Source organism: Mercenaria mercenaria, unplaced genomic scaffold, assembly GCF_021730395.1.
Source record: "Mercenaria mercenaria strain notata unplaced genomic scaffold, MADL_Memer_1 contig_4946, whole genome shotgun sequence".
Classification (NCBI taxonomy): domain Eukaryota; kingdom Metazoa; phylum Mollusca; class Bivalvia; order Venerida; family Veneridae; genus Mercenaria; species Mercenaria mercenaria.
The window spans coordinates 32300-56965 of record NW_026463217.1 but is presented as its reverse complement, the minus strand read 5'-3'; the positions used below and the strand labels follow the sequence as shown (position 1 = coordinate 56965).

The 24666-nt window shown below is 34.0% G+C and overlaps 1 protein-coding gene across 1 annotated transcript in view; it reads right to left on the bottom strand.

Moving 5' to 3' along the window:
* Positions 1-6399: 6399 nt before the first annotated feature.
* Positions 6400-24666, bottom strand: part of LOC128554330 (deoxynucleoside triphosphate triphosphohydrolase SAMHD1-like) — a 29806-nt gene continuing 11539 nt past the window's right edge. Inside the window, exons 5-17 of the mRNA XM_053535600.1 lie at positions 24307-24467; positions 23917-24032; positions 23403-23473; positions 22096-22251; positions 21923-21970; positions 20152-20316; positions 12287-12378; positions 11684-11740; positions 11153-11339; positions 10740-10847; positions 9918-10022; positions 9383-9520; positions 6400-8752 (exon numbers count right to left, since the gene is read on the bottom strand). Of these exons, the coding sequence (XP_053391575.1) occupies positions 8711-8752; positions 9383-9520; positions 9918-10022; positions 10740-10847; positions 11153-11339; positions 11684-11740; positions 12287-12378; positions 20152-20316; positions 21923-21970; positions 22096-22251; positions 23403-23473; positions 23917-24032; positions 24307-24467 (1446 nt within the window). The 3' untranslated portion in view covers positions 6400-8710. The remainder of the gene's footprint in view (positions 8753-9382; positions 9521-9917; positions 10023-10739; positions 10848-11152; positions 11340-11683; positions 11741-12286; positions 12379-20151; positions 20317-21922; positions 21971-22095; positions 22252-23402; positions 23474-23916; positions 24033-24306; positions 24468-24666) is intronic.

Genomic DNA, 24666 nt, shown 5'->3' with positions numbered 1-24666 from the left:
AGGTGTAAAATGGCTCATGACCAATTTACCTTCCAGTACGATTTTCCTAATAAGCTCTTTTATTGTGTAGCTTACAACTCATAAATTAAAACAAAAAGAACTGACTGTTAACTTACTGTCGTTTGTTTTCTCTGTCACAGTCCTGTAAGAATTCCATTGACTGCCCGCCGTGTTTTGAAATGTTTAGATCTGCATTTATATAGTCATCATTCGATTATCTTTAAAATAGATCTATCCGGAATTTGCCTATGATAATACAAAATGTTGAATGCTTTTTAAATTATCATTGACAAATTCTGAATATTTTTAAAGAAACACTTGACTCGAAAGTTATGGGTTATACCTATTGCGTATTACAATGATAGCTGAAATACTTCAATTGTGACGTGTCCTAAATTATAGAAACTTGAAGTTTCTGTTTACTATAAATATACCATACAAATGATTGACTGAATACGTCATTTGTTTACATTTAGAACGTGCGGCAATAACACCAATAGATCTACATTTTACTGTCCAGCAAAAATTTAGTCTTATTTTAGAAACAGATGAAAAACGTTACCTTTATAGCTTAAAAGTAATTGTTGCTGTTTTATTTCTAGCGTCTCAACGGTCTCCATAGTAATGTCCCTTTCCGGGAAGTTAAATGCCGTGTGCTCGTATACATACCCGATACAATAATGGTATATGTTTTGGGTCACATGTCCCCTTTAGCAACACCTTCATATTAAAAAGAAGGTGCACTTGCAAAAATACAAGTGCAAATTCAAATTTGTGCCATAGGCGGGTTGCAGTGATTGTAACTAACATTGTGACTTGAAATAGTTGTTTTCACTATTTGTATGCATTTTCTCTTCAAATGTTACCGAAGTTACTGTCCAAGATAAATAAATTAGTTTCGGAAAACCAGTCAAAAATATAAAAATATGTTTCCCTTCAACTGGAAATAACACAAGACCTGTAGATGAAAATCAGCCTAGATCTAGTATAACATCAAAAAAATCAAACAATAATGTTCAATCAGAACTTTGCTTTCACCCAGTAAAGTATACAAATAGATAAATCAAGTAAAAAGAAAGCCACTGGTGTTGATGGTATCTCACCAAAGTTACTTAAATCATCAAAAACACACTGTCTCAAGCCATATTACCTCTGCTGTGAATAAGTCTATTGAAACATCTGTCTTCCCAGAAAATTTGAAAATAGCACAAGTAACACCCTTACATAAGCAAAAGAATACATTGGATAAGGGAAATTACCGCCCTGCCTGTATATTGTCTGTTGTCTCTTAAATATTTGACAGAACACTAAATACACAATTGACCCGGGTTTTTTACCAACATTTCAATATATATTTGTCAGCATTTAGATCAGGTTACTTAAGCTAATTAAGGACTGGAAACGGGCATTAGATGAAAATAAATATGTAGCAGTTTGGTGAATATCTGTGCCAAATTCTTCAAACAGTTCAAGAGTCACAGAGCGGACACATAACAAAGTCATACGACCTTTGACCCCTAAGTGTGACCTTGACCTTGAAGCGAGCCATCCAGAACATGCGCTCTGCGCGTCAACTCGATGTGGTGAAAATTTGTGTCAATTATCTTCGAAATCCTTCAAGGAGTTCAGGTAAGATCTTTGACTCTTAAGTGTGATCTTGACGTTAAAGCGAGCCATCCGAAACATGCGCTCAGCACGTTGTCTTGATGTGGTGAACATTTGTGCCAAGTATCTTTAAAATCCTTCGAGCATTTCAAGAGTTACAGCGCAAAATCATATGGCATTTGACCACTAAGTGTGACCTTGACCTTGAAGCAAGCCATTCAGAATATGCACTCTGCACGTCATCTTGATGTGGTGAACATTTGTGTCAAGTTTCTTCGAAATCCTTCAAGGGGTCAAGAATTACAGAGCGGACACGAAATTGCTAACGGACGGACCGACAGACAGACAGACATAAGTCCAGCTTATTTTGCCATGTTTGACGGTCACCATTACTTCTCTTTTTTAATTAATGTATAGCAATTAAACATAATCAGGGTTAACAGTTATGATTACTTTCAAACTACGGTAGTCAAAGGAAAACGGATTTACTTCTGTTTAAGAAAACATTTGGGTACATTCACAAAAACTAAATTGATCATATTCGTTCCCTGACATACAGATAACACCCTTGTTCGTCTCCAGCTTGAATACCCTTCAATAGTCCGGTTACCTTAAACAAAAAACAGTGAGATGATACTGCGTCATATAATAACATTACAGTGTTTCATCGAAAAATCTGTCTGTCGAAGAAATCAGTCTTAATTCGCAAACGTTTATTATATGTTATTCATTTTTCAGATGTTTCTATCATTAGTGTTTTCGTACTTAGGTGGAACAACAAAATGATCATGCGCAGGCTTAAATCACTTGATATGTTTACAAGAGTAACTGCTCGTTTTTAATGAATACTAAAATAGTCCGTACAACTACTTGCCTTGTTACATATTGCGGTTTCTATTGAAATGGATAAAATATGAGTTAATAAATTTTGGGAAAAAAGATTTCATTTAACAGTATTGGACGTTTTACTGCAGGGTTTATCTGGGGACCAAACGCCGCTCTTCATAGAATTACACGCCTCAACACGTGTATCATTGAAGGTTCCATGTTCACCGCCGTTTGAATACATCTGCGGATGTCACTAAATGGCTTTTTGTACTTTTAGCATGTGTAAATGTTGAGTTCTGCTCAACCCGGGACGGTAGCATGCATTTCCACTACCGTCCATGAACAGGCTCAATCAAACCGAGCCTGCAACATTTTCGTTTTTGTCGTGTTGAGCGACCTGTGAAGTTTCCACTTTTCTCTATTTTTTTGGAAATGTAAAATTTTCGAATCACATACCTTTTGCATGAAAAGTTTGATATTTCAGCTGATTTACAGCAAAACATGTTTGTAAAAATCTGAATTATTCATTAACTCTTTTTGCTGAAAATATTCTATTAATTAGGTATAACATAGTTATTTATTTGGTTATTAGAATCATTGCAGCTTTTTAAATTTTCAAAGGGTTAGTTATTCACATTTGACGTCTTAAAACTACTGCTAAAGATGCTTGAAATACTTGTCCTTTCGAAATTTACCAGAACCTTTTGAACCAGTTTGATTTGGGAATGTCTCCCGTCTTTCACCGTGCTGTTAAGATGACCAGTTATACTATTCTAAATTTTGATCAATGTATTGTATCTATCAAGCGAAATCGAATAACTCAAAGCATGAATGTTTATCATAGGATTATGACAATGCTATCCTGTTTTTATGTTTATAGATCACATACTTTGTGTGATGAAGGCACATAACTATCCGCCATATCACAATGATGTGTGCGTCAAGCAGGCCAGACTACACGTATTGTTAGTCATGGTTGATGTTATACAGTCCGCATGTCGTCTCAAGGGTTCAAATTACAGAAGAAGTGTAAAAATGATTGCAAAGTACAGGCTTAATTCTTGAAAACAACACTATGTATTGGTCAAAAGTTTAATTCATGTGAGTTTATTACAAACCAATACGATTTTATCGCACATGGTAAATCTTATAATTCAATGACTATCTATAATTATGATATGTTTTCTCGTTATTTCGAGATCTTTTCTCATAAGTACAAGATTATTAAATTTGATAAATTATTCAACTCCACAAAACTTCATTAAGCAATAGATTTGTACTATTTTACAATAAATGCAAAAGTTATTAACAGCACTATATTTATATGGTAATTTCTTTTCTGAACTTTGTATTTACCTATTTAAAATAATGACCGATTGAAAAACATATTTTAGTTTATACTAATTTGTTTTAGCTCGATTGTGATGAAAGCTTCAGGCTTATTTGAACCACTCTCGAGTCCGCTTCCTGGAAAAACCAATACTGGTGTCATATGAGAAGTTATGGCCGTGACCTCAATGAGGCTCGAACCCACGACCCCTGGATTGAGCAGCTGACACCTTATCCACTAGACCACCGCTCCCCTTGTATTTTAAAAAAGACTGTTTTAATATATTTGCAACATTCACTAATGTTATGTTAATATATTCATATTTAATTATAAAAATTCCTAATCCCTAAATATTTCCTTAACTTTTAATAAAAATATCTTATGATAAAAATGATATAACGTATTTTTCGTAACAAAAACCAAACCAAACCACAAGAACATATCAGTTTGTCATTCTACTAGAGTGCACGGTCTTCTAATTATAATGTATCTTCGCATTACCGCCGTACACTCGTAAATAACATCACTTTAAAGCTAAGATCAATATCTTTTAACTGATATTTAAAGTTAACGAATATCTTTTGACTTATTATACAAGTTGCATAACCTGAACATCGACCGTATTATATTATTTGTTTTATACAAATGAAAATTACAACGACAGTAGGACTAGACTAAGTACAATATTAACAATTATTATAGGTGGACATATAACGAAAGTTGGTAAAACCATCTCCTTTTATTGCAGGCCTAGGAAGCAAGTAACTGGTATTCCCGTGGAATAACTTGTGCACACCTTGTCGCAGACGTGTTTTAATAGTGTTTTGAGTAGAGCCTTTCTCCAGGTACGATGAGCAAAACATGTTTTAATTTACTTGAATTACATCCTTAAATTCAGAATGTTCACACTGAGCTGCAAAGTCGATCAAGCGGGGTGTTCGGCTTAAAATTCGTATGCTGCCATTACATAGAGGTAAAAATTTCGCTCAAAAGAAAACTGAACACGACAATTTCCATTTATATTTAATGCACTAAAGCTTGAAGCCTAATTAAAATTCTCAGGTCGCACTTAAGAAGGGGTATATTATAAACGTTCTAGTAAATATCAACTACAGCTGGAGAAGAACACTATAACTTTTACCTCTCCAAAGAAATAATGAAAAGCACAAAGCTCACATTTATGACCCTTTTTCCTGTTACCCATTTACCTAGCAGGAATAATTTAATTGAAGCCGCCGTTTAAATGCGAATATAAATCAATCATTCCACAGCTCTTGAAAATACCTTCATGTAAATGAAATTAACAAGTCGTTAATAGTTAAATTAATATAAAGGTAATTACAACTAGTGAGTGAATGAAGATCTGCTATGCAATACAAAGTCTCCTTTTCAAAAGTGATTATTATAACCAAAGATCTGATATCTGTCCTTTATAAATTGACAATCTTCTGAGAGCTGTAACACATAGCCAGGCAAATTTTAAAAAAAGAATTATTAGCCTTATGTTCTTAAATGACCTATAAATCCCCAAAAAATACCAAGAAAAGTAGGGGTCATATATCATCTAAGAGAGACTTTTTGTCTGACTGGTCGACCATATGGAATATCTTCCAAGCTGACAGCTAAAATGTGGGTACGGACATATGTGTAATAGCCTGGAGTTATCAGTATTAGTGGGGGTAAGGATTCATCTCCTATGCATTTATCTAAACATTAGTTAAATACATCAAAATGAACTTAGTTTGATACATTATTTACTTGTGCATCCTAAAGAGATCAAAATTATTTAAAACCAGCTTTCAATTTCAAGTCATAGCCATTTTAATAACATGACCCCTATAAACAGTATGTCTAAATGCCGTCACCTGAATCAGTGTACTCATAGTCCATATGGTTAAGTGATTTTAAAATGGGGAAGTATGTAAAAAAACATTAATCATAAAAGCAATACGTTCTTATCATGAAAATGAATATATTTACTGGTATTTGTAATATTTGTATCAAGTAAGGTTAACCATAGCATTGGCGGTGAAAACCACCATGCACTTTAACCACCATTGGCAAGCAGCAGTATAAGTGATAGATAATGGTGACATCCTTTGTGGTAACATTGTTCAAATTGAGTAAATACAAATGAGATGCAACTATTTAACTGCAATCTTTCCATTTCTGGCCGAAAAACATCCACATATAAAACAAATGGAGGTAAAACAGTACTTTTTACAAGGAAAATATATAAGAAGATGACAATTTGGGAATAACCTGTATGCTAATTCTGGGTAATGCATATCATTTGACTATATATTTATAATTTCGGCAGATGTTGAAACTGCATCCTGCAAATCATTGTTTCAATTGGTTAAAAAGTGTGAAAAGTGGAGGAGATTTAGTAACAGTGGTTAAAAGTAATAAGAAATTCATGAAAATTTACACATAGGTATTTTAAATCATCATCACTTTTTATTTAAAGTCACATTTTGCAAAGTTTGACAGCTGTGATGTAGTTAATAAGTTTACACAACCAGTGCAAAAACTTATTATGTCATATGACCTCCTGTTCAAACAAGGCGCATGCTTAAACAAAATACACTGATTCTGGTGCCCCACTGATTCAGGTAACTGTACGCTACAAAATGTCAAGTTTAGGTTCACAAACGAAATAAAAACAGGAACTGGCTTATATAAAACATGAAAATGCCACTAGGTAATATATAAGTAATCAACAACTGTAGATTTCTACATATGCAAATTTAATCAAAATGTTGTGTGCTATAACTGATTGTATACACAGTACAATATTGATTATACACAGAGCATACTGCAGTCGAGTTATGCATCTTCCAGTAGGGACATGGTAATATTTCATTCACTTTAGACTTTAGTATGCGTTCTACTAACATTCCAGTTTGTAATGAAATAAGTTAACTAAAAACGGGGTTAATGAATGCTATGTTTATTCACTACAGAAGACACAAGTTAGCTTGCGTTACAATGTAATACATGTATACGTTTTACATGTATAAGTATACGTTTTGTAGGCATGCTTAAAAACAGCGTAAATTGTATTGCGACTGTCAAAGGGGATGGCGCCCTGAGAAATACTAGCATAGCTTGTTTTGCAAAGGCAAACCTTTCCTCATATTGATTGAATAGAGAAAATAAACCTATTCCACCTTTGTTAAAATAGAGAAAAGTGGAAACTTCACAGGTCGCTCAGCACGACAGAAACGAAAATGTTGCAGGCTCGGTTTGATTCGTGGACGGTAACATTCGTTTTGCTATTTACTCCATACGTAAGAAGTCAGAAAGACAAGATCCATTATATTGTTAATTATTCCAAAAATTCGTCGTTCTCTTAACTAGACGAGGCTTACGTGGTAGATCAATTGTTGCTAGTCATATTAAAGCAACATGTTACAGAATTTTTTTAATTTAAGCACTTATTATTGTTAGAAATATAAATATGCATAGTGTATTAGAGCCATCCAACGTCAGAAATCAATATTTTATTTTTATGACTTTTTCTCATCCAAATTTCCGACTTATAGCTTGGGGGGTCATATCAGGAACTGGTACTTTTAAAGCTGTTATATACTTATTTTTAACGTATTTTAAATAAGACAGTATGTATCGATTTCAATACTATATATATGCGCCAGAGTGCATGTAGGTACAATTAATATCAATTCAAGTTTCAAAGTGTATTGCGCAATAAGGCCTCCGGTCCATAACAAGTATATTGCAATACAAAGTCAGCATTATAATACAATATGTAAAGTAAGGGTTACACATTAAATACAATGACATTTATTTACACAGTTAATTCCAATGCATATATATATATAACACCCGTAACAAATATTCTGATTAGTGCTATCTAAAGACCAGTGAATAATATTAGATATAGATCATGCTTTTTTCAAACATTGACATAAATTCGTCCCTTTCCAGCAGAGAGTAAGTCAAATACATAGCTAAACTGCGAATGATATTTACATCAAAATTTGACATTAAACTATAAGGAAACCCCTAAAAAACTTGTTTTTGGCAAACATTTCTCTAATGTCAGAATATAATGGACATAACAAAAATAATGATACGGATCAATGTGACCCTCACAGTACTGACATAGACGAAAGTCTTTACAAATATCATAGTATCTACCTTCTTTGATTGAGAAATTATGACCGGAACTTCTAAATCTTACTATGCAACTTCTAAACTTTTTCTATATCAAGCATCTTTAAATACATCTTAGTACTGTAGTTAGCTTTATAGTTAATATAGTGATATAATTTACTGCTAGACATACACCTTGACCTTCAACCTTGTCTATACTGATATCTAAGTATTTCGATATATTCTGAAACAAAAAGCTCTGTATTTTTCACATTCTGCAATTCCCATATGTAGCCAAAACCATTTTTGTACAAGCTATTTGTGATATTAGCTACCCAATTACAAAATCCTAATGTAAAAACAGCTTTCCTAAATAGTTAATAGCAAAAGAGTGTTTTAGCACTATTTATGCACGATTGGCGGTTTTATACGTCGGCCCGAGTGAAATTATTTAGACGTATTGCCGTCCGAGCGTATAAATGTGCTAATACACTGTTTTGCTACAACTTATTTCGATTCTAATATGCCCTTAATCTAAAACAGTAGATAAACTATAGTAGCGCTCTAGTTTGGTTATTTACTCTTAGTCCTAAAATAAACGTTACCCAGACAACTGTATTAAAACAGTCTTTGTTATTTAAAAACTAAAACTTCACATTTTTCTACATATAATATATCAAGAAATCAATCTTTTTAATCAAACTAAACCTTGAACATTAAAACCACATACACACGCACGCACGCACACACACATAATGGATGTCTACACATGTTTGAAGTCTTTAAGACAAGGGGAAAAACACGAAACAGAATGTCTGGCGATCTGTTCTATGATTTACCGGAGGAGTCTTCGAGAGGAACAAATGAATCCTGAAAACAGAACAAAATACCTTACATATTTTACAGCAACAGTGGTTGATTTCTATGTCTATGAAACAATCAAATATAAATACTGCCACCTCGGTGTATTTAACTGCTGCAAATAAAAGTAATTTCAAACTGAATAACAGATGGATTATAATGACGAGACTACAGTACAAGTATTCCTATTTCTACTGTACAATAAAACAAGATCATTGCTACGATGAATTAAATGAAATGTCTGAAATTATAAAGAAAATTTACATATTATTGTCACATTCCAAGGAACCAAAACAAATGAAAATTCGAGACTATATATGCATGAATAATTTCCCTGCTTTAATTAAACTAACTTTGAAATTTTATAAACCATAATTACGTTTTAATAAGAAAGCGAATGCATTCCGATTGAAGTGTGTAGAATTTATTTATATTTTTCAAAATGCGATTCAAGAAAGGAAAATATGCAGTCCCCATTAATTTTATCGTCATGGGCTAATTATATGCAATACTGTGAATGAAATAAGAACAGAACCACTCATTATCATTATGTATAAGCATGTGTCCACTTTTTATTTTCTCTTTAAAACATCCCTCAAAAGTACATCATACGAGTCAGTTTACGACGGCATATCCTACCTGTGGTAGCGAAATGTTATTCTCCTTGCACCATTCTGAGAACGATTGTTTAATGACATCAAACAGCTTGGAATCTGTCACACTACAGTACACGCGTATATACTGCTCTGCAAAGGTATCCGGCAGAACAAAGGACACCTATATACAGATGGAATGAATATAAATTTAAGCATATGATAAACCCTATCGAAAAAAGATAAAACAGTTAGATGAACCAGTTCCATTACTTTGACACTCATTTGATCTACTATAAAAATATTTGTTGCTTAATTTACTAAATTTGCTAAAAGCATTTTCAAAAACTAATTTCGTTTATATTCGCGTAATTGAAGACATGGTGCTAATATTCACTCATTTAGAACAAGTCTTTAATTATACAGTATCTTCGGCGTTTTCTATATCTTTTTGATATTAACTTTCATTAAACAAAAGCGGTAAAGAAAACATACATATTGAATAGAATAGCATGTATAAGCTAGGGTAACATTATCAAAAAACAAACTGTTGAAAATTATTCACGTATCGGTCAAAATACCCGTTCTTTGTTTATTCTGATAGCCTCATCTTCTTGTCCTTTCTTGAAGAACCAGACCTTTGCCACTGGGTCTTTTTCCTTACTTCCGTAGTCAAAGCTCACAACCTTTAAAATCAGGTTTGTTAGTATAATTGACAATAGATAGTCATACAGGAAGCCATATAGCCGCCCAAGAGGAAACAAGTGGTTCTACTCAGGTACCAATCTATATCCAGAGGCTCCTGGGACTTCTTTTTAAAACTAAAGACAAGTCGCCATATGTGCATACCTTTTATGTTACATTAAAAATTTGTCTTGTATCCCGTTTCAACCCACCATATAGAAGAGCACATGCAGATATCTATTCAATGATATGGGGATTTTCCATATTTAATGACAAAAAACCCGACCTGTGAATATAATTTCTGCCATGCTTGTCAGACAACGTTGATAGCTTCCTCTTATGATTGGTTCGAAACTGGCTGTTAGGATCAGGTGATTCTAAGTAAGCGTTTGAATTAGAAGCTCGGCCATTGAGGTTAGCATATCTTTATACTGGAATTTCTACCAATTTGCATATAAACCATATACACGTGGTTCCAGAAAATAGTTTCCCCTCCTACAAATAGGACAGGAGTGCGTGTATAGTTCTTTAACCTTTAACTTACATAGTCATGTGTAACACTATAAACACGATTTTCGCTTGGGTGGTGGTGGTGGTGGTGGTGTGTGTGTGTGTGTAGGGTGCATATATGAACAGTGCATTTAAGACATAACTTTGAGTTAAATGTGGATTGGGTTAAATGCTATAACTCTAAATGTTTTTAATTTTAATATGCTCACATCTATTTCTAGAATTTCTGATAAATCTGCCCGTTCAGATTTTGCCCTTTTCTGGTTAATCTTGTTAAACAAATTTTCTCGGACGGCCGTCTTCTTTATCCAGCCGTTCTGTAAAATAAAGAAATGTCATAAAGTATTACATTTCGTTATTATCTTAAACATTTTGTCAACAGTTGTCAACAGGAATTGAGAAATTTTCACTAGACACCGCCTTTGTCAGATTTTAACGCTATCTTTATAATTTTAGCCTATTATTAACTGAAATGTGATATGTTCCAAATAAATATCAGAAATAATATATACGCCAGATAAACCCTGCAGTTATTTAATATTACGAATTTTTAACAATGCATTTAAGTGTTGCAATGTCATCAATATGAAGCTATATCACCGTCTCATTTTGTGTAGTTTACCTTTTTAACATCAACTTGAGCTTGAATGATGCATTTATAGAAATCTCTCTGGAGTATCCTATTTATAATGGCTCTAGATTTCTCCAAATCATTTATAGAGGACCGATGTATTTCTTGTAGAATACCGTCAGTCAGATATGTATATGCTTTCATGTCGTCAATAGCGTCAGACATCCGACGCCGTTTTCTTGAAATATAGCATTAATTGAATTGACAACTTGTTTGTGTAAAATATCCGTAGTGAACATCTCATGTTTGCAAAAAAGACAGTATTATGCCCCAGTTCTTTTCAATAAAGGTTGAAAGTTTAAACGCATTCTGTTAGTTAAATTAATATTGTCTCACTAAAAAATAAAATAGTTTATGAATATTTTTTAATTGATATATACAACAATCTATTCAAATAGGGTAAGACGTTTAAATGAAGCCGATTTTCGCATTCTTGATTATAATCTGCAAAGAGACCAGGGGATAAGCTGGTGTTCAAGATGATTATTTCATGTAGGTAGGCTGAATGAGACTATTGCTTACCCATTCTTTCCCACAAAGAAAATATGATCATTAGCTTCACGTAAGGCATCCCGTGTCCTAAAATGTAAATGGCGTACAATATTTAAATGCATTAGACAACGCAATAGCTTATAATTACAGTGTACTGTTAAACAGATTATAAGCTGCCATTCAAAACGCACCACTAAATAACTTTCATTTTGGTAATTATGCATGATTAAAATAAGAAATAAGCAGCATCTAGTTACAAATTGACAGTGACATATACATGTATAATGCCAAGACAAAAAGTAAAAATATATTATTGAATTAATGTAATAGTATGCTGCTGCACAGTATTTGTTGTATCAAGGTGAGTTTAAACCACATTAACACATTAATTTAAGGAGGCATAAGTAGGTCACTAGGACGTGGTATGTCTGTCTTAAGCATTCTCTTACTAACATCTAACTATCGAACAATCTGTTTTTGGCATGCACATGCCATAAATAGATAATTTAAAGTACCTAAAGTAATTTCCTTTAAAACAGTAAAGGAAATATGTCATCTTACAAAACGAAAGATATAAAAGCAAAATGAAAACATGTACTCTTTATTCACAATCACTTTGAACAAAATACATACATTATGCCCATGATGTTGTGTGTCTTGTGTTGATACGCTCTCCTGTATAATGTCAGCCTAGCGTAAAACATATCGTACAAGTCTTGGGCTGCCTGAAACATTTCATATTTAATACGTGTTTAAGAACTTATGATAAAAGTCAGTAATAGTCAAATAGTAATTGCCAGTAAAATATTTAGGGTGATACAATAAAGTGAGATATGTGAGGGAAACCTCTATAGATATACAGTTATACTTTGATTCAGTTTGCTAAAAGGGAGTGTATAGGCATTCGTTCATATTTGTCGGAATGAGCTCCGAAACATTATTTTTGGCAAACATATGTTTAAGTATGAATGGTCCAGTTTTTATGGTAGTCTTATCTTCATATTATCATGTACAGATTATTATAAATGTTGCCTTGTTTGAAAACGGCACCACGGTGACCACAATGTCTTACGCCAAATTCTGATAGTATATTATTTGGCTCGAATGACACTGCTTGGTCCATTTGCCGAGTCAGCTCAAAGGTACGGTCTTGCACTGTACCAAATAAAACAAATTTGTTTACACATGGAAGCCTTCCCTTCGGTTGGAATACGTTAGGGTAAAATGGGGTAACTGGGACACTTAAAGAAACACTGTTGAGTAATATGTTAGTAAGACAAAATATATACTTGATTTATTGATATTTCAGTATGCGCAACCTATATAATATATGACGAATATAAACGTTTACAAATACCTGATAACCTGTGATTAACTATAAATTAATTAAACATTGGTCAAGTGTCCCAAGTTACCCCACCCAGTTGGGGTAACTTGGGACATTTTAGTTTTATTAGAAATTATGTATATTACAGTCGCATTTATGACAAATGAAACCATTCATGTCCACAGATCAAAAACGAATTCTAAACTGAAAAAATAGCTCAGTATTTATTACAATTTATGACTGTTTTGTAAAACAAGGATGCATAAAGAATCAATATGTCCAAGTTTTACCTAAATTATGTCATTATTTGTTTCAATATATGCTTATTATATAAATCGTTTAAAATAGAAAAATGTCATAAGTGTAAATAACTATGTATGAATTAAACATACACTTGACATAATCCATTATGTACTTATATATGTGATTTTTACACTTGAAACTGATCAAAATTTTAAACAGTCTTAAAACATAGATTTTATCAAATATTAACGGGACAATTAAAATGTGTGTCTTTTTTCACAAAGAAATAAGGACATTAACTAGCTTTTTGCATACAGGAAGACTCGGGGAGGAGGGGATGAAATGTGAGGGGAATGAGGGCAGGGTTAAGGAGATCTAGAGGGACACATGGGCATACGCTCTCGGAAACTATTGGCAACTGTACCTAAAATGTGTTGTCTGGCCAATATTTGGTGTTTGCTTTAGCCTGAATATTTGACACAACGTCATCTTTTAAAGGAGTAATTAACTAAAAGAACTACTATGTTGGCTTGACTGTCAGTTGGTTCCTGCGCTTCACCTAGTATAAATACTACTTATTAATATAAGATTTGCCGACAGTTTCTTTAAACATGATAGAAATATCAGTATTAGCCTATTAGACTATCAAAAATTCTAAACTCACCAGATTTTACGCGGAATGAGTGGGAGGGGTTCACGGAACGATCTCCCTTTAAATAAACGTATGTGACTAAAAAGTGACTTAGATCATCTAAACTTGGTATCGGGTAGAAAATTCAGTAGTTGCACCAGAGTTAAGCTAATATATATTATGACCACGCCTGTGAAATAGTGGTATACTTACAAAATATCAGAGTTTCGTCATTACTAGACTTTCTTTCCTATTTTCATTTCATTTGTGGAAAAAGATTAAAAGTTGACAATTTATAGTGGTTATGTCCAGTTATGTACAACATTTTATGTATTGTCCATTGGAGCATATCCCCATTTTCTTCCAGCATCCAGTTTGTTCAAAAATAAAATCATGGAGAACTTTGTTCTTAACGACAGTGTCCCACTTGCCCCAATACATTAGGGTAAGTGGGACACTTTTGAAAAGGAACGTTCAAAAATAAAGTATGTTGTAATTTCTCAAAAACAAATCTCATTGTATGAAATAGTAATGTGAAACCTACAGCTTTGCAACTCTTTACATAACTGAAGGTATCAACACGTACCAATACAAATATTTTGGACATGCCATATTTCACAAACAAGCACCTGTTTTATAACGTTGTTGTCTGACGTCAACGCAACGGTTCATGACAGGCCACTTTATTATTCAAAATGAAAGTCAATAAAACAAAATCATTATACATTTTTATAGAATTTTAAAAAAATAATGCCATGTCCTTGATTTGCAATGATACATAATATGCTTCAATATTTCAAACAAGTTAAATGGGATATAAGATGTATAGGAGAACCAGTTTCATGCGTCAAAATTGACGTCACATTTAGGATCAAGCCGTTACGGTACCGAAATTAAATATCTTTAAGATCTTATTGATATACCGACCACATATAAGCAAATATATCTAGAAAGTCAGACGACTATTTCCACTGTGCATTTCACTAGACAGGAACATAACGAGAATATTTTAATGCACCATCTGAAAAAAGTAGGCATAATTATTTACAGCGTGTAATTTTATGTTTTCTTATTTTTATTTAATTAGTAATATTCTCAACATATGTCTAAGGAAATCGATTCTTAAAATATTTTCCAATCTATCGGCAGAAAAGTTTTGTCATAATAGGCTTTAACACTGAATGCTCTTTTTCAACATATGATCTTATTTAGGGAACGTAACCAATATTTACCCCAATTTACTGAAAAGTGTAAAGTGTCCCAGTTTCCCCATTGTCCCAGTTACCCCATTTTACCCTATATATTTCAATTTATTCCTAGAAGCCAACTTACATGCAGCAGCTTAACCTAACATTTCTTTTGCAAAAAAAGACATAGTTTTGTGAAAATTAATCGAAGCGGAGAAAACACAATAAGGTTGAAAATTTCAACATGTTGTTTACAACTCATCATTTGAAGAAATACATGTTGTTCTGGTTAGAAATATGAGTGAAGTCTTCAAAGTCACAGGAGTTGGTATTAAAAGCATGAAGATTACCATAGTTATTCGCGGTCCACTCGAATATAGTCATATAGTAGTTTATTTTACCTCACTCTTGTCTATAATGATAAAACCCCATACCAAGAAAGAGATTTTTTGACTATCAAAAGCATTTTTAGCCTTTTTGACACGTGATCAAGCGGAAGTGACTGTCAGTTCATGTGACCGAGCTGACTTTTTGAATGCCATGTAATGACAAATAACTGCTTCAGTTTTTTTAGCATCCCTTGTACAAATATAGTAGTGACATCACTATTCAATGTGTACACAGGTCATTCAGACGACAATAACTGTCAGAGTCAGCGTGTGTGACATTGCAGATCCTGAGTTACATTTTGCCCTCGGGTTGACAACAGGACCATAGGAAGCATTTTCAGCTTGGAGGAGGGGGTGGGGAACTTAGGGTCACACATTATGAAAATCAGCTAAATTTGACTCGCTGTCAAAAATTGCTATGATAATAACAATAATCGGTCAAATTATTGGGGGGAGGGGTGGGGGGGGGGGGGCGCCCCGCCTGTTCCTACGGTCCTGGACAATATCAATGTCACATACGCTGCCATACGATATTTATATAACATCAATATATAGTGCATTTTTCCAGCCCAGTAAAGGCCATTTTCACGCCAAGTATAAGCTTTATTGATGCTTGAATGTCTGCTGATGATTTTAAGCTATGCTGTATGCTTCAAAAAATGAATCGAAGCTGTTTAATACAATGAAAGTGAAAATATGTATTTCATGATGTCAACCTAGCAGTTTAATAGCGTTTGCTTTGCGCGTATCAGTCACGTGACCATGGTTTTACTGCATTATGGTCAACTCCATAAGTATTTATGTGCATCCTTTCAGATCTTCTATATAGAGAGAGCTAGTTTTAACATGTAATAAAATTACAGTAATAAAATATCTACCCGATATCGATCTGGATTCTGGGCAGACGACGTGAAGATTATATTTCAATGAAAACAGAGGACAGGTCAAGTCTTTGCACGCTAAACGATAAGAACAACGAAGGGTAGTTCAACGCATCCTAGACAACGGCACAGGTGACAGACTCGCTTATGAATGACTTGATCAGTAGCAGACGATGTTTTCAACCACGTTTATTATACAGTCTTCTTCAACAGCAATAACAAAATCATCGTGTACATAAATACTCTCCCGGCGCTCCCAAACTGCGCTCATCATTTAAGAATGATATATCAAACAGAAGGAGCATTATGGGCCTACTGCTCACCAGAGTATCAGACGCTATTATCCAAGTGACTAGAACTAGATCTCTAACAGTTCAACTCCAATATCATTTATATTTGCTATGTGTCAAGATCTTTTCTATAACTGTAACTTGAAATATATTTCAAATAACTGCTGAGTAGTGATAAATCAGTAAAACAAAAGGACTATCAAGCATAAACTAGAAGGATTTGAAAATAATATAGTAAAATGACTACAGGCAGAATGCACTTACTGCACCCAGAAAAGATCAACTCCAAGAATTCAACACCTAACAAGTTCAACTCCTTGAACAAGTTCATTCTCCGAGTAAAAAGGCCACAGCCAGTTCAATTCCGGTATTATGAATTTGCTCAGCTTTATCGTAAGATTAAACGAGGATTATAAACTGTTCTAACAATGTTGGCATATGAGTGGAAATATTCGTATTTGTGCAAAGTCAATACAACTTTTAGTTTATCCGACCCTAGAAATGCATGTATTGATGTCACGACTAACATTGGTGCTGTAACCCAACTTCTTTAATTCATGGACTGTTGCAAGTTAAAACAGTTTCTACAAACGACCGACCCTGTTAAATAGAAAAAGTGGAAACTCCACAGGTCACCCAACACGACAAAAACGAACATGATGTATGATAGGTCTTTTGAGACTGTTCAAGGACTATAGTGGAAATGCATGCTATCGTCCACGACCTCTAGCCCCGGGTTGAGCAAAACTCATTATTTACAAATGCTACACGTGCAAATTTAATTTACAGAATTAAACAACATTATTGAATCTCTAAATTGTGACTGCTGGTGATGTGGAAACGCCTCATTACTATTTTTTCCTACGCCCAAGGTATTCTTACTTAAGAATACAATTGATCAATGTAATATCCAGGTTTTGCACTCCAACATTAAATGTTATTTTAGAAGATAATCCCGTCCTGTCAGATGAAACCAACGTAGAAATCTTTACTGCTGTTCTGTGAGGTCGATTAAGCTAGAAACTAGATCTATCTACCCCAGAATCTTGTTGTCCGACTTCTGCACAGTTTTCAGAAAAACAAAGAACTGTGCACATAAAAAATCCTGTTACTAAAGAGCTAAATGTAAATGATGTTTTGACAATTAAGGAACATTGATATTTTTTTCAGAATACATATTGTACCTTTATATCTGCAAGTCACTAAAGCAAAGCGCTGATGGACGCATTAACCCTAAGACTACCAGGGCCACATTTGTTAAAATTGGCAGAGGGACCCTTTTGTGGCCCGAAACCTGCTCAATGTAGGACCGTTGTGAAATGTTTAATTCAGTATTTTATTGCTAAAAAGATGGTTTGACAATCTGACTAAAGTACTTGATCTTCTAAACGAAGATCTGAGAACGACCCATTCACAATCGTCTTCTGTATATTTTGGATTTCCATTATTGCTATTTTTATGTTATCGAATCAGACGACTTGTTCGATTGTCAAAGGATAAGAAAAATATGCGGTTATTCCAGGACTCGAACCCGGGACCCCTCGCTTACAAAGCAAGTGGCCTTCCGACTGAGCTAACCGGCTATATGATACATTACGACATAAGAATTGTAAATATAAAAAGTCAATGCTACATGTAGATTTGCAAGATGTTGTAAGCCAGGCTCTGATTGGCTAGCGAAAAAGCCGTCAGAACGAGGCAATGAATAGGACGTTTTCAGATCCTATGCGTAGCGTAATGTAGGAGATGTACTTTAGTCAGATTGATGGTTTGATTAAATGTAAATAGTTCTTATTTTGTCTTTTTACTGACGAGTGCAATATATATGTAATTGGAGAAATCTTTATAATACGTTTCTTCGAACTCTTTTCATTGGCATTTTTTCATGCGCTTTGGTCACATCCGGGGTTTCTGAAACGCTTTAAAGGAATACGCCTTCACTTTTCAAATTAACCATGATGGAAAAAGACATATTTTCTCATGATAAAATGACGTATTCTTTAGCCTTATTGTAATTTCTTGTGTATGAAATACCAACAGACTGTAGAATAAGGTTCAGAGAGCAGTTTATATCAATAACAAATATTTGTCGATTAACCTGAAAAACGGGTAAAAGCCTTTATGTTTTTCGGACGGCGGATTAATCTAACTCTCCGGTTGATATCCTCGCAAGCTCCTAAATACGGTAATTATAGATTTCAACCGCTTCGTGGTTTAAACCTAAAAATGAAATTAAGTAATCGGTGATTTCATGTCAGATGATCAAAGAAAACAAGTGTGTAATATATCAGTTTAAATATCAACTTGTAGTTTAAAAAGCATATTTGGTAAAAAAGTAGAGTTATGTATTTTGTAAACTGTATGTAATATCATCAAAGTTAATAAGTCAATAAGTTTGTGTTCTACAAGAGCTCACTCAGCTACCAGCTTACATAAAAAATGACCAGTTGGGGACATGACATAAAAATGGATGTAAAAGCCGAACAACGTGCAATTAAAATAGCTTTATCTTTTACTTAAACAGATGGGCTAAACGCAAACTTTTGAATTTCTATAAAAATATTTTTTGTTCTAGATCAAACGGTTGGTCTACACTCATTGTCGTTGTCGTAGCGTCAGTTTTCAGTGAAATTTATCAAAACGTAAATGTAAAACGCGCAACATTATGATATTTTTCTGTGTGTTAATTTCATACAGTGTCTATTAAAGAGGTAAAATAAACGTAAAACTGGTCTAGTTCATCTATTTTATAATGATATGCTCAAATCAATGCTATCATAAATAAAAATAACTCAAATTCAAATACAACCTAATATAGATGATTTTTTTAATCTAATCTGCAGTCAGAGACGTAATTGCTTTCTGGGTTACTTTATTACTGATAGAACTAATGTAACCTAAATGCAGTCAGTGATGTATTCTTTAATTCGTGGTGATCACAAATGTAATTTTTTGGTAGCGTATGATCTTATGTGTTTTCAGCATTTTGTCATTTTAGAAATATAAATAGGAAGAGCGGAAGGAGTGGTCTAGTGGTATCAATGTGAACTGTGAAACCAGGAGCTGAGATTCCTAAGTCCTTCAACTAAAATAACTTTTATTCGGATACGAGTCCCGTGTATTGATGCATGGAGCTTCCGAAATCTAAGCATGTACCTGGCATTATCCTCCACAAAAATAGCTAACATTCCTCTGGTGAATTGGCAATATGAATTATAGGTGGTGACAATAATAAGCTTAAAACAAACTAACTAAACCTAATAAAACATACCGTTACAAAATATGCAAGAGAAGCAATTATCGAAAATGGTTAAAAACAGGTATACAAAATGTATCAAAAGATTCTAAGTATTTTGAAATATAGTAAATAATTTTAAGAGATTGTGAATTTATCAGAGCGATTTTTTTGCCTTCGATTAAAGTAATTTTTTAGCATAATTCTTGTCTTGAAAAATATCTTGCGAGTCCTTGCGTTTTATTTTTGTTCATTCTTTTATTCGTAGGAAGTGCTTACAAACGGATAATTAAATATTTGATTAGATGCTATTACCTTGTCTCTGTAACAGATTTGCCTCCTCCCTTCTGCCATGAGAACTCTTGCGTGCTGTATTAATCTGTTGTGTTCAAAGGTAGTTTTCATACCCAGCATGTAGCTGTCGCGGGCAATGTAGTCCCATCTATCCACGTCGATTCCATTCACACGATTGGCAACTACCTACAAATTTACGAATTGATGCACCAACCTGTTAATATCCATTTCATAATTTTAATTCAACAGCAAACTATAAGAACAACTAAGCATTTCTATATTATCATTTTGAATACTTATTCATTTAGAAAATTCGAGTTTGAAATGTTAGCATCAGATTAATTCTACGAGAGGTGCTTAACTTATTGAAAAGTACGTATTGAAAGCTATATATTGCACTGTATTCACTATAACAATATTTTACCTCTTTGTATGTACCTCGAGTTTAAAATTTCAAAATACATTATGTATGCAAAAATAGGTGATAAAAGGAGCGTACAAATTTTAAAGACTAACCAGCCATATACTAGTACATATTTTGGGTTCATATCTTCTCAGTGCAATATACACGTTGTTGGTGGAATGAAAGTCCAGTGAAGGTCCTAAAAGCGATATACGGTGGCAATACCTGTGATTATTTAATCTATTGAACGTTAATCCACCGTGATAGAAACAGATGTTACTGATACAGTCACGTTTCTCAGACGACTCTAAACAGTAATAATTTCATAATACGGAAAATATGCAAGTTTCATTTGCTTAACCTGCACAAATGATAAAACGAATGCGGCTACGTTCTTTTTTTAGGTAAAACCTTCGTTCGGAGGAAGTCTCATGCATAGGAAATGTGACCGTTACCGTAAGAAAGCGATTCTTGATTTTACTGTATGACTTAGGGTGTGGTGTATCGTATAGACACAAGACTGATATTTGATTATCGACAAATGCTTTAAAGTGAACTGCTCATAGAACTGGTTTAATCTATTTAATAAAACAAAATGTTTAGATTATTTCCAGAAGACTTGGCAAAACTTCTGGTGTCCCAACATATAACTTAGACCTTACAAAACAAAAGAAAATGTTTCCACAAACCACAACCTATAACATTATATTCATGGACATGCATCCGAAACAGACAAAGTGAAACACAAAGACAACGAGGAGGAAATGAATAAAGTAAGGAACACAGTGGCGCATCGCACTAGTACAGTAAGTGGCAAACATCACTGGTGGGCTTTAACCAATTTATAGTGCGAAACTAACCTTATATAATTCTCATCATGTTTAAAAGTCACAGGACTGTGTAAACTAAAGTTACTCATACACGCAATGGTAACAGTATGTATGGCACTAAAGACACAAAAAATGCTCTCTTATATATTTATAAAATCAATAAGTAAATGTACTTAACCAAAACATCGAGAAAACACCAGAGCCCCCTCCCCCCACCAAAAACACTAAGAAATTCATTCGATACCCTCAAGGCCCAAGGAATCGATTCCGATGTCTGATATCACATTTTTTTCAAATGATCTGTATACTAGAAATATGCAAACTACAGAAGAGACGGGTGTAGAGACGTGAAAGTAATTGGAAAAAGATCGACCAATCAGCTATATTTATAATTTTGACGTATTTTTCTAAGTGTTGCAGAAAAATATATTACTGCCACTGATGTTAAACAAGTGAAGTACAAATCATTTTACAGATGTTTTATTCTGTTCAAATAAGTTGAACACAGTTATACCTATAATCCCTAAGTTGAGCTCCATATTGACTAAACGAACTTTACCTCATATAAAAAGCTTTTGTTCTTGTTTCTTCCCCTACATGGCCAAACCTAAAACAACCAGAAACAAAATATAAGTTGAACAGAATATGACATAGGCAGACTAAATGAACGAACAATTGAAAGGATGTGATATATTACTCTAAATAAATCTATACACATATTGATATACTTACTTCTGCGTCCAAGTCCTCAGGAACACCGATCAACTCTTTAATGAATTCTATATCCCTTTCTTCAAAGCCTGGTATCATCTGTCGGAAATTCTCATGAAGTTTACCTCCGTTGTCTTCCAACATGTATTCAAACATATCCACCGAAGCCTTCTCATGCTAAATTATATAACGAGACAGTACGATTGCAAATATAAACTACACATATAATTATTATTACATACCTTATCATAAACAGTAAAAAAAACTGCATGGGACAGAATACTGTACTCCAGACCAAATACTTCAAGCGGGCATAACATCTAAAAGCGGACATTATTACCGGTTATTGACGCGTTGGGGATATTGGACGCCAGTTTGACGTCATTTTACCTGTTTTTGTCGCGGTGAAAATCGTAAACGTCGATATTTTAAGTGATTAACCGATTCAAGAAGTCGAGTACTCGTTATTGTGTTGAGGTATATAATAACAATTCAATTAACGGCAAGTGACGTTCCTTACTTGGTGTTTAGCACTCTGGCCGTTACCTACATTGGCACTCGGTCTACACGCTCATGCACTACTCATATCCACCTTTATGTACTAAACGGGACAGCTTCAGTCTAGCTGGAGAAAAATCGATAAGGCAGCAGGTATGATTGTTATTTTCCGTAAATTTTACGGGTGAAGTCGTACTAATAGCCAATTCAGACACGGCATTTCCGTTTAATAAGTAGACATTCCTATTTTTTGCGAAATGATGCAATATTGCTAAAATCAAAGAGAGACAAATTGCAATGGTATGAGAAATTGATAGGAGATGACCAAGTTAGGATACTCAAAAGTGTATCAAACGTATGAATTTAGACTAATATTTTTGTTGCCGAAATGGGAGGTCTTTAGTTTTGAAATGTTGTTGTAAAAGGTTTGAACAATTGTTGTAAATCTAAGGGCCTCCGTAGAAGAGTGTTAAGGTCGCTGGCACCAAATCACTTGCCACTCATCGATTTACGTTCCAGCCTCACTTGGGGCGTAAAATTCTTCATGTGAGGAAGCCATCCAGATGACTTACGGAAGATCGGTGGTTCTACACATGTCATAGATCTTGATGAAACAATGCACGGAGGGGCACCTAGGGTCTTCCTTGATTATCAATGTTGGAAGTCGCCAAATGACCTACAATTGTATTGAGTCTTTGCGACGCTAGACCCAACAAAATAAATAAATACATAATTAAATTACTAATTCTTACGAATTTCCATACATTCTACTATATGTACTTTTTACCTTTTTAAAACTGTAAAAATGTGAAATGTTAACATGTGCTCACCTTCCATTCAATTTCTGGGTTTACAGTTGTTACAAACTTGTGTTCAAAGACATGGGAGAATGGTCCCTGGCCTACCAAATACGAAACAAATAAACAGATAAAATGAATATACGGCAAATGCGTGTCTTAATGCCATCGCACGTTTCTGTCTACGTGTAAGTGGTGAATATAAATGTGTGTAATGAGGAAGTCGATTAGGTCGATTGTCACGCCAATAGTACTATAAAGTAATACCTTGACGTCACATCACCCGAAATTGTTATGTGAATATGTACTATGTCACGGTACGGACTTCATCAGTATGTTATTTTGTCCTGAAATATTGACTGAAGACATCAATTCTAAGGACATTAGTTCAATGTAATTCAATTTTATCAAAATCTGTTGTGCATTATTTCTTTCACTAGTACTTTAACGGTGTTGTTTTAGTTACAAATTGATCAAATGACTAAACAAATTTGACAATCCATTCTACTAAGTCTTTAAATTGAAAAATGAGTAAAGAGAATATTACCAAGATCATGACACAGCGCAGCTATTTCTACACACAAAATGTCCTTTGTTGTGATATCCAGCGCCGGCTGGCGTTCTTTCAATACTCTCAAAAATTTTCCCGCCAAGTGGCAAACTCTGATTAGAAGTAGAAAATCGTCAATGTTGGTCCGAATGATAAAATATTACAATAAAGTAACAGCCACACAAAATACAGTTGAGCTGTAATTAACCTTTATGTCTGATACTCCACTAGACTTTTCGATTGAAATTAGCACTATTTTAACGACATTTTGCTATTGAGAGATCAAGTACTAAAAGTTACAGAAATTAAGATAAGATCTTTTCGTCGCTGGACTATTGAAGTAGCAGTGGAAACATTTGATTGGTTGAAAGTTTTAAAACACTTTACCCGATGGAATGTTCGAATCTGTTGTGACTGGCACCAGGGTAGACTAAATATACGGTTTCAAGTTGCTTGATATGCCGTAATATCTGGAACTGTGGCGTGTCGATAATCCTTACACACAAGGGATGTAGGTCTATCTGGCCATATATTGGATCATTGAACACCTGCTCGGACATACAAAGTTAGAAAATACGTTAGAGTAAACAACTTGTCTTAATTCAACCATATATCTTTCTGATTAATTGTGCAATAATGCAATATATTTTTGTAAAAATGCTACTTCCCCTACACCTGTAGGTTGACAAAATGGTCGGTGGGTTTTTGATTGTAAAAGGTCCATATCATTACCTAAAAACAATAAAA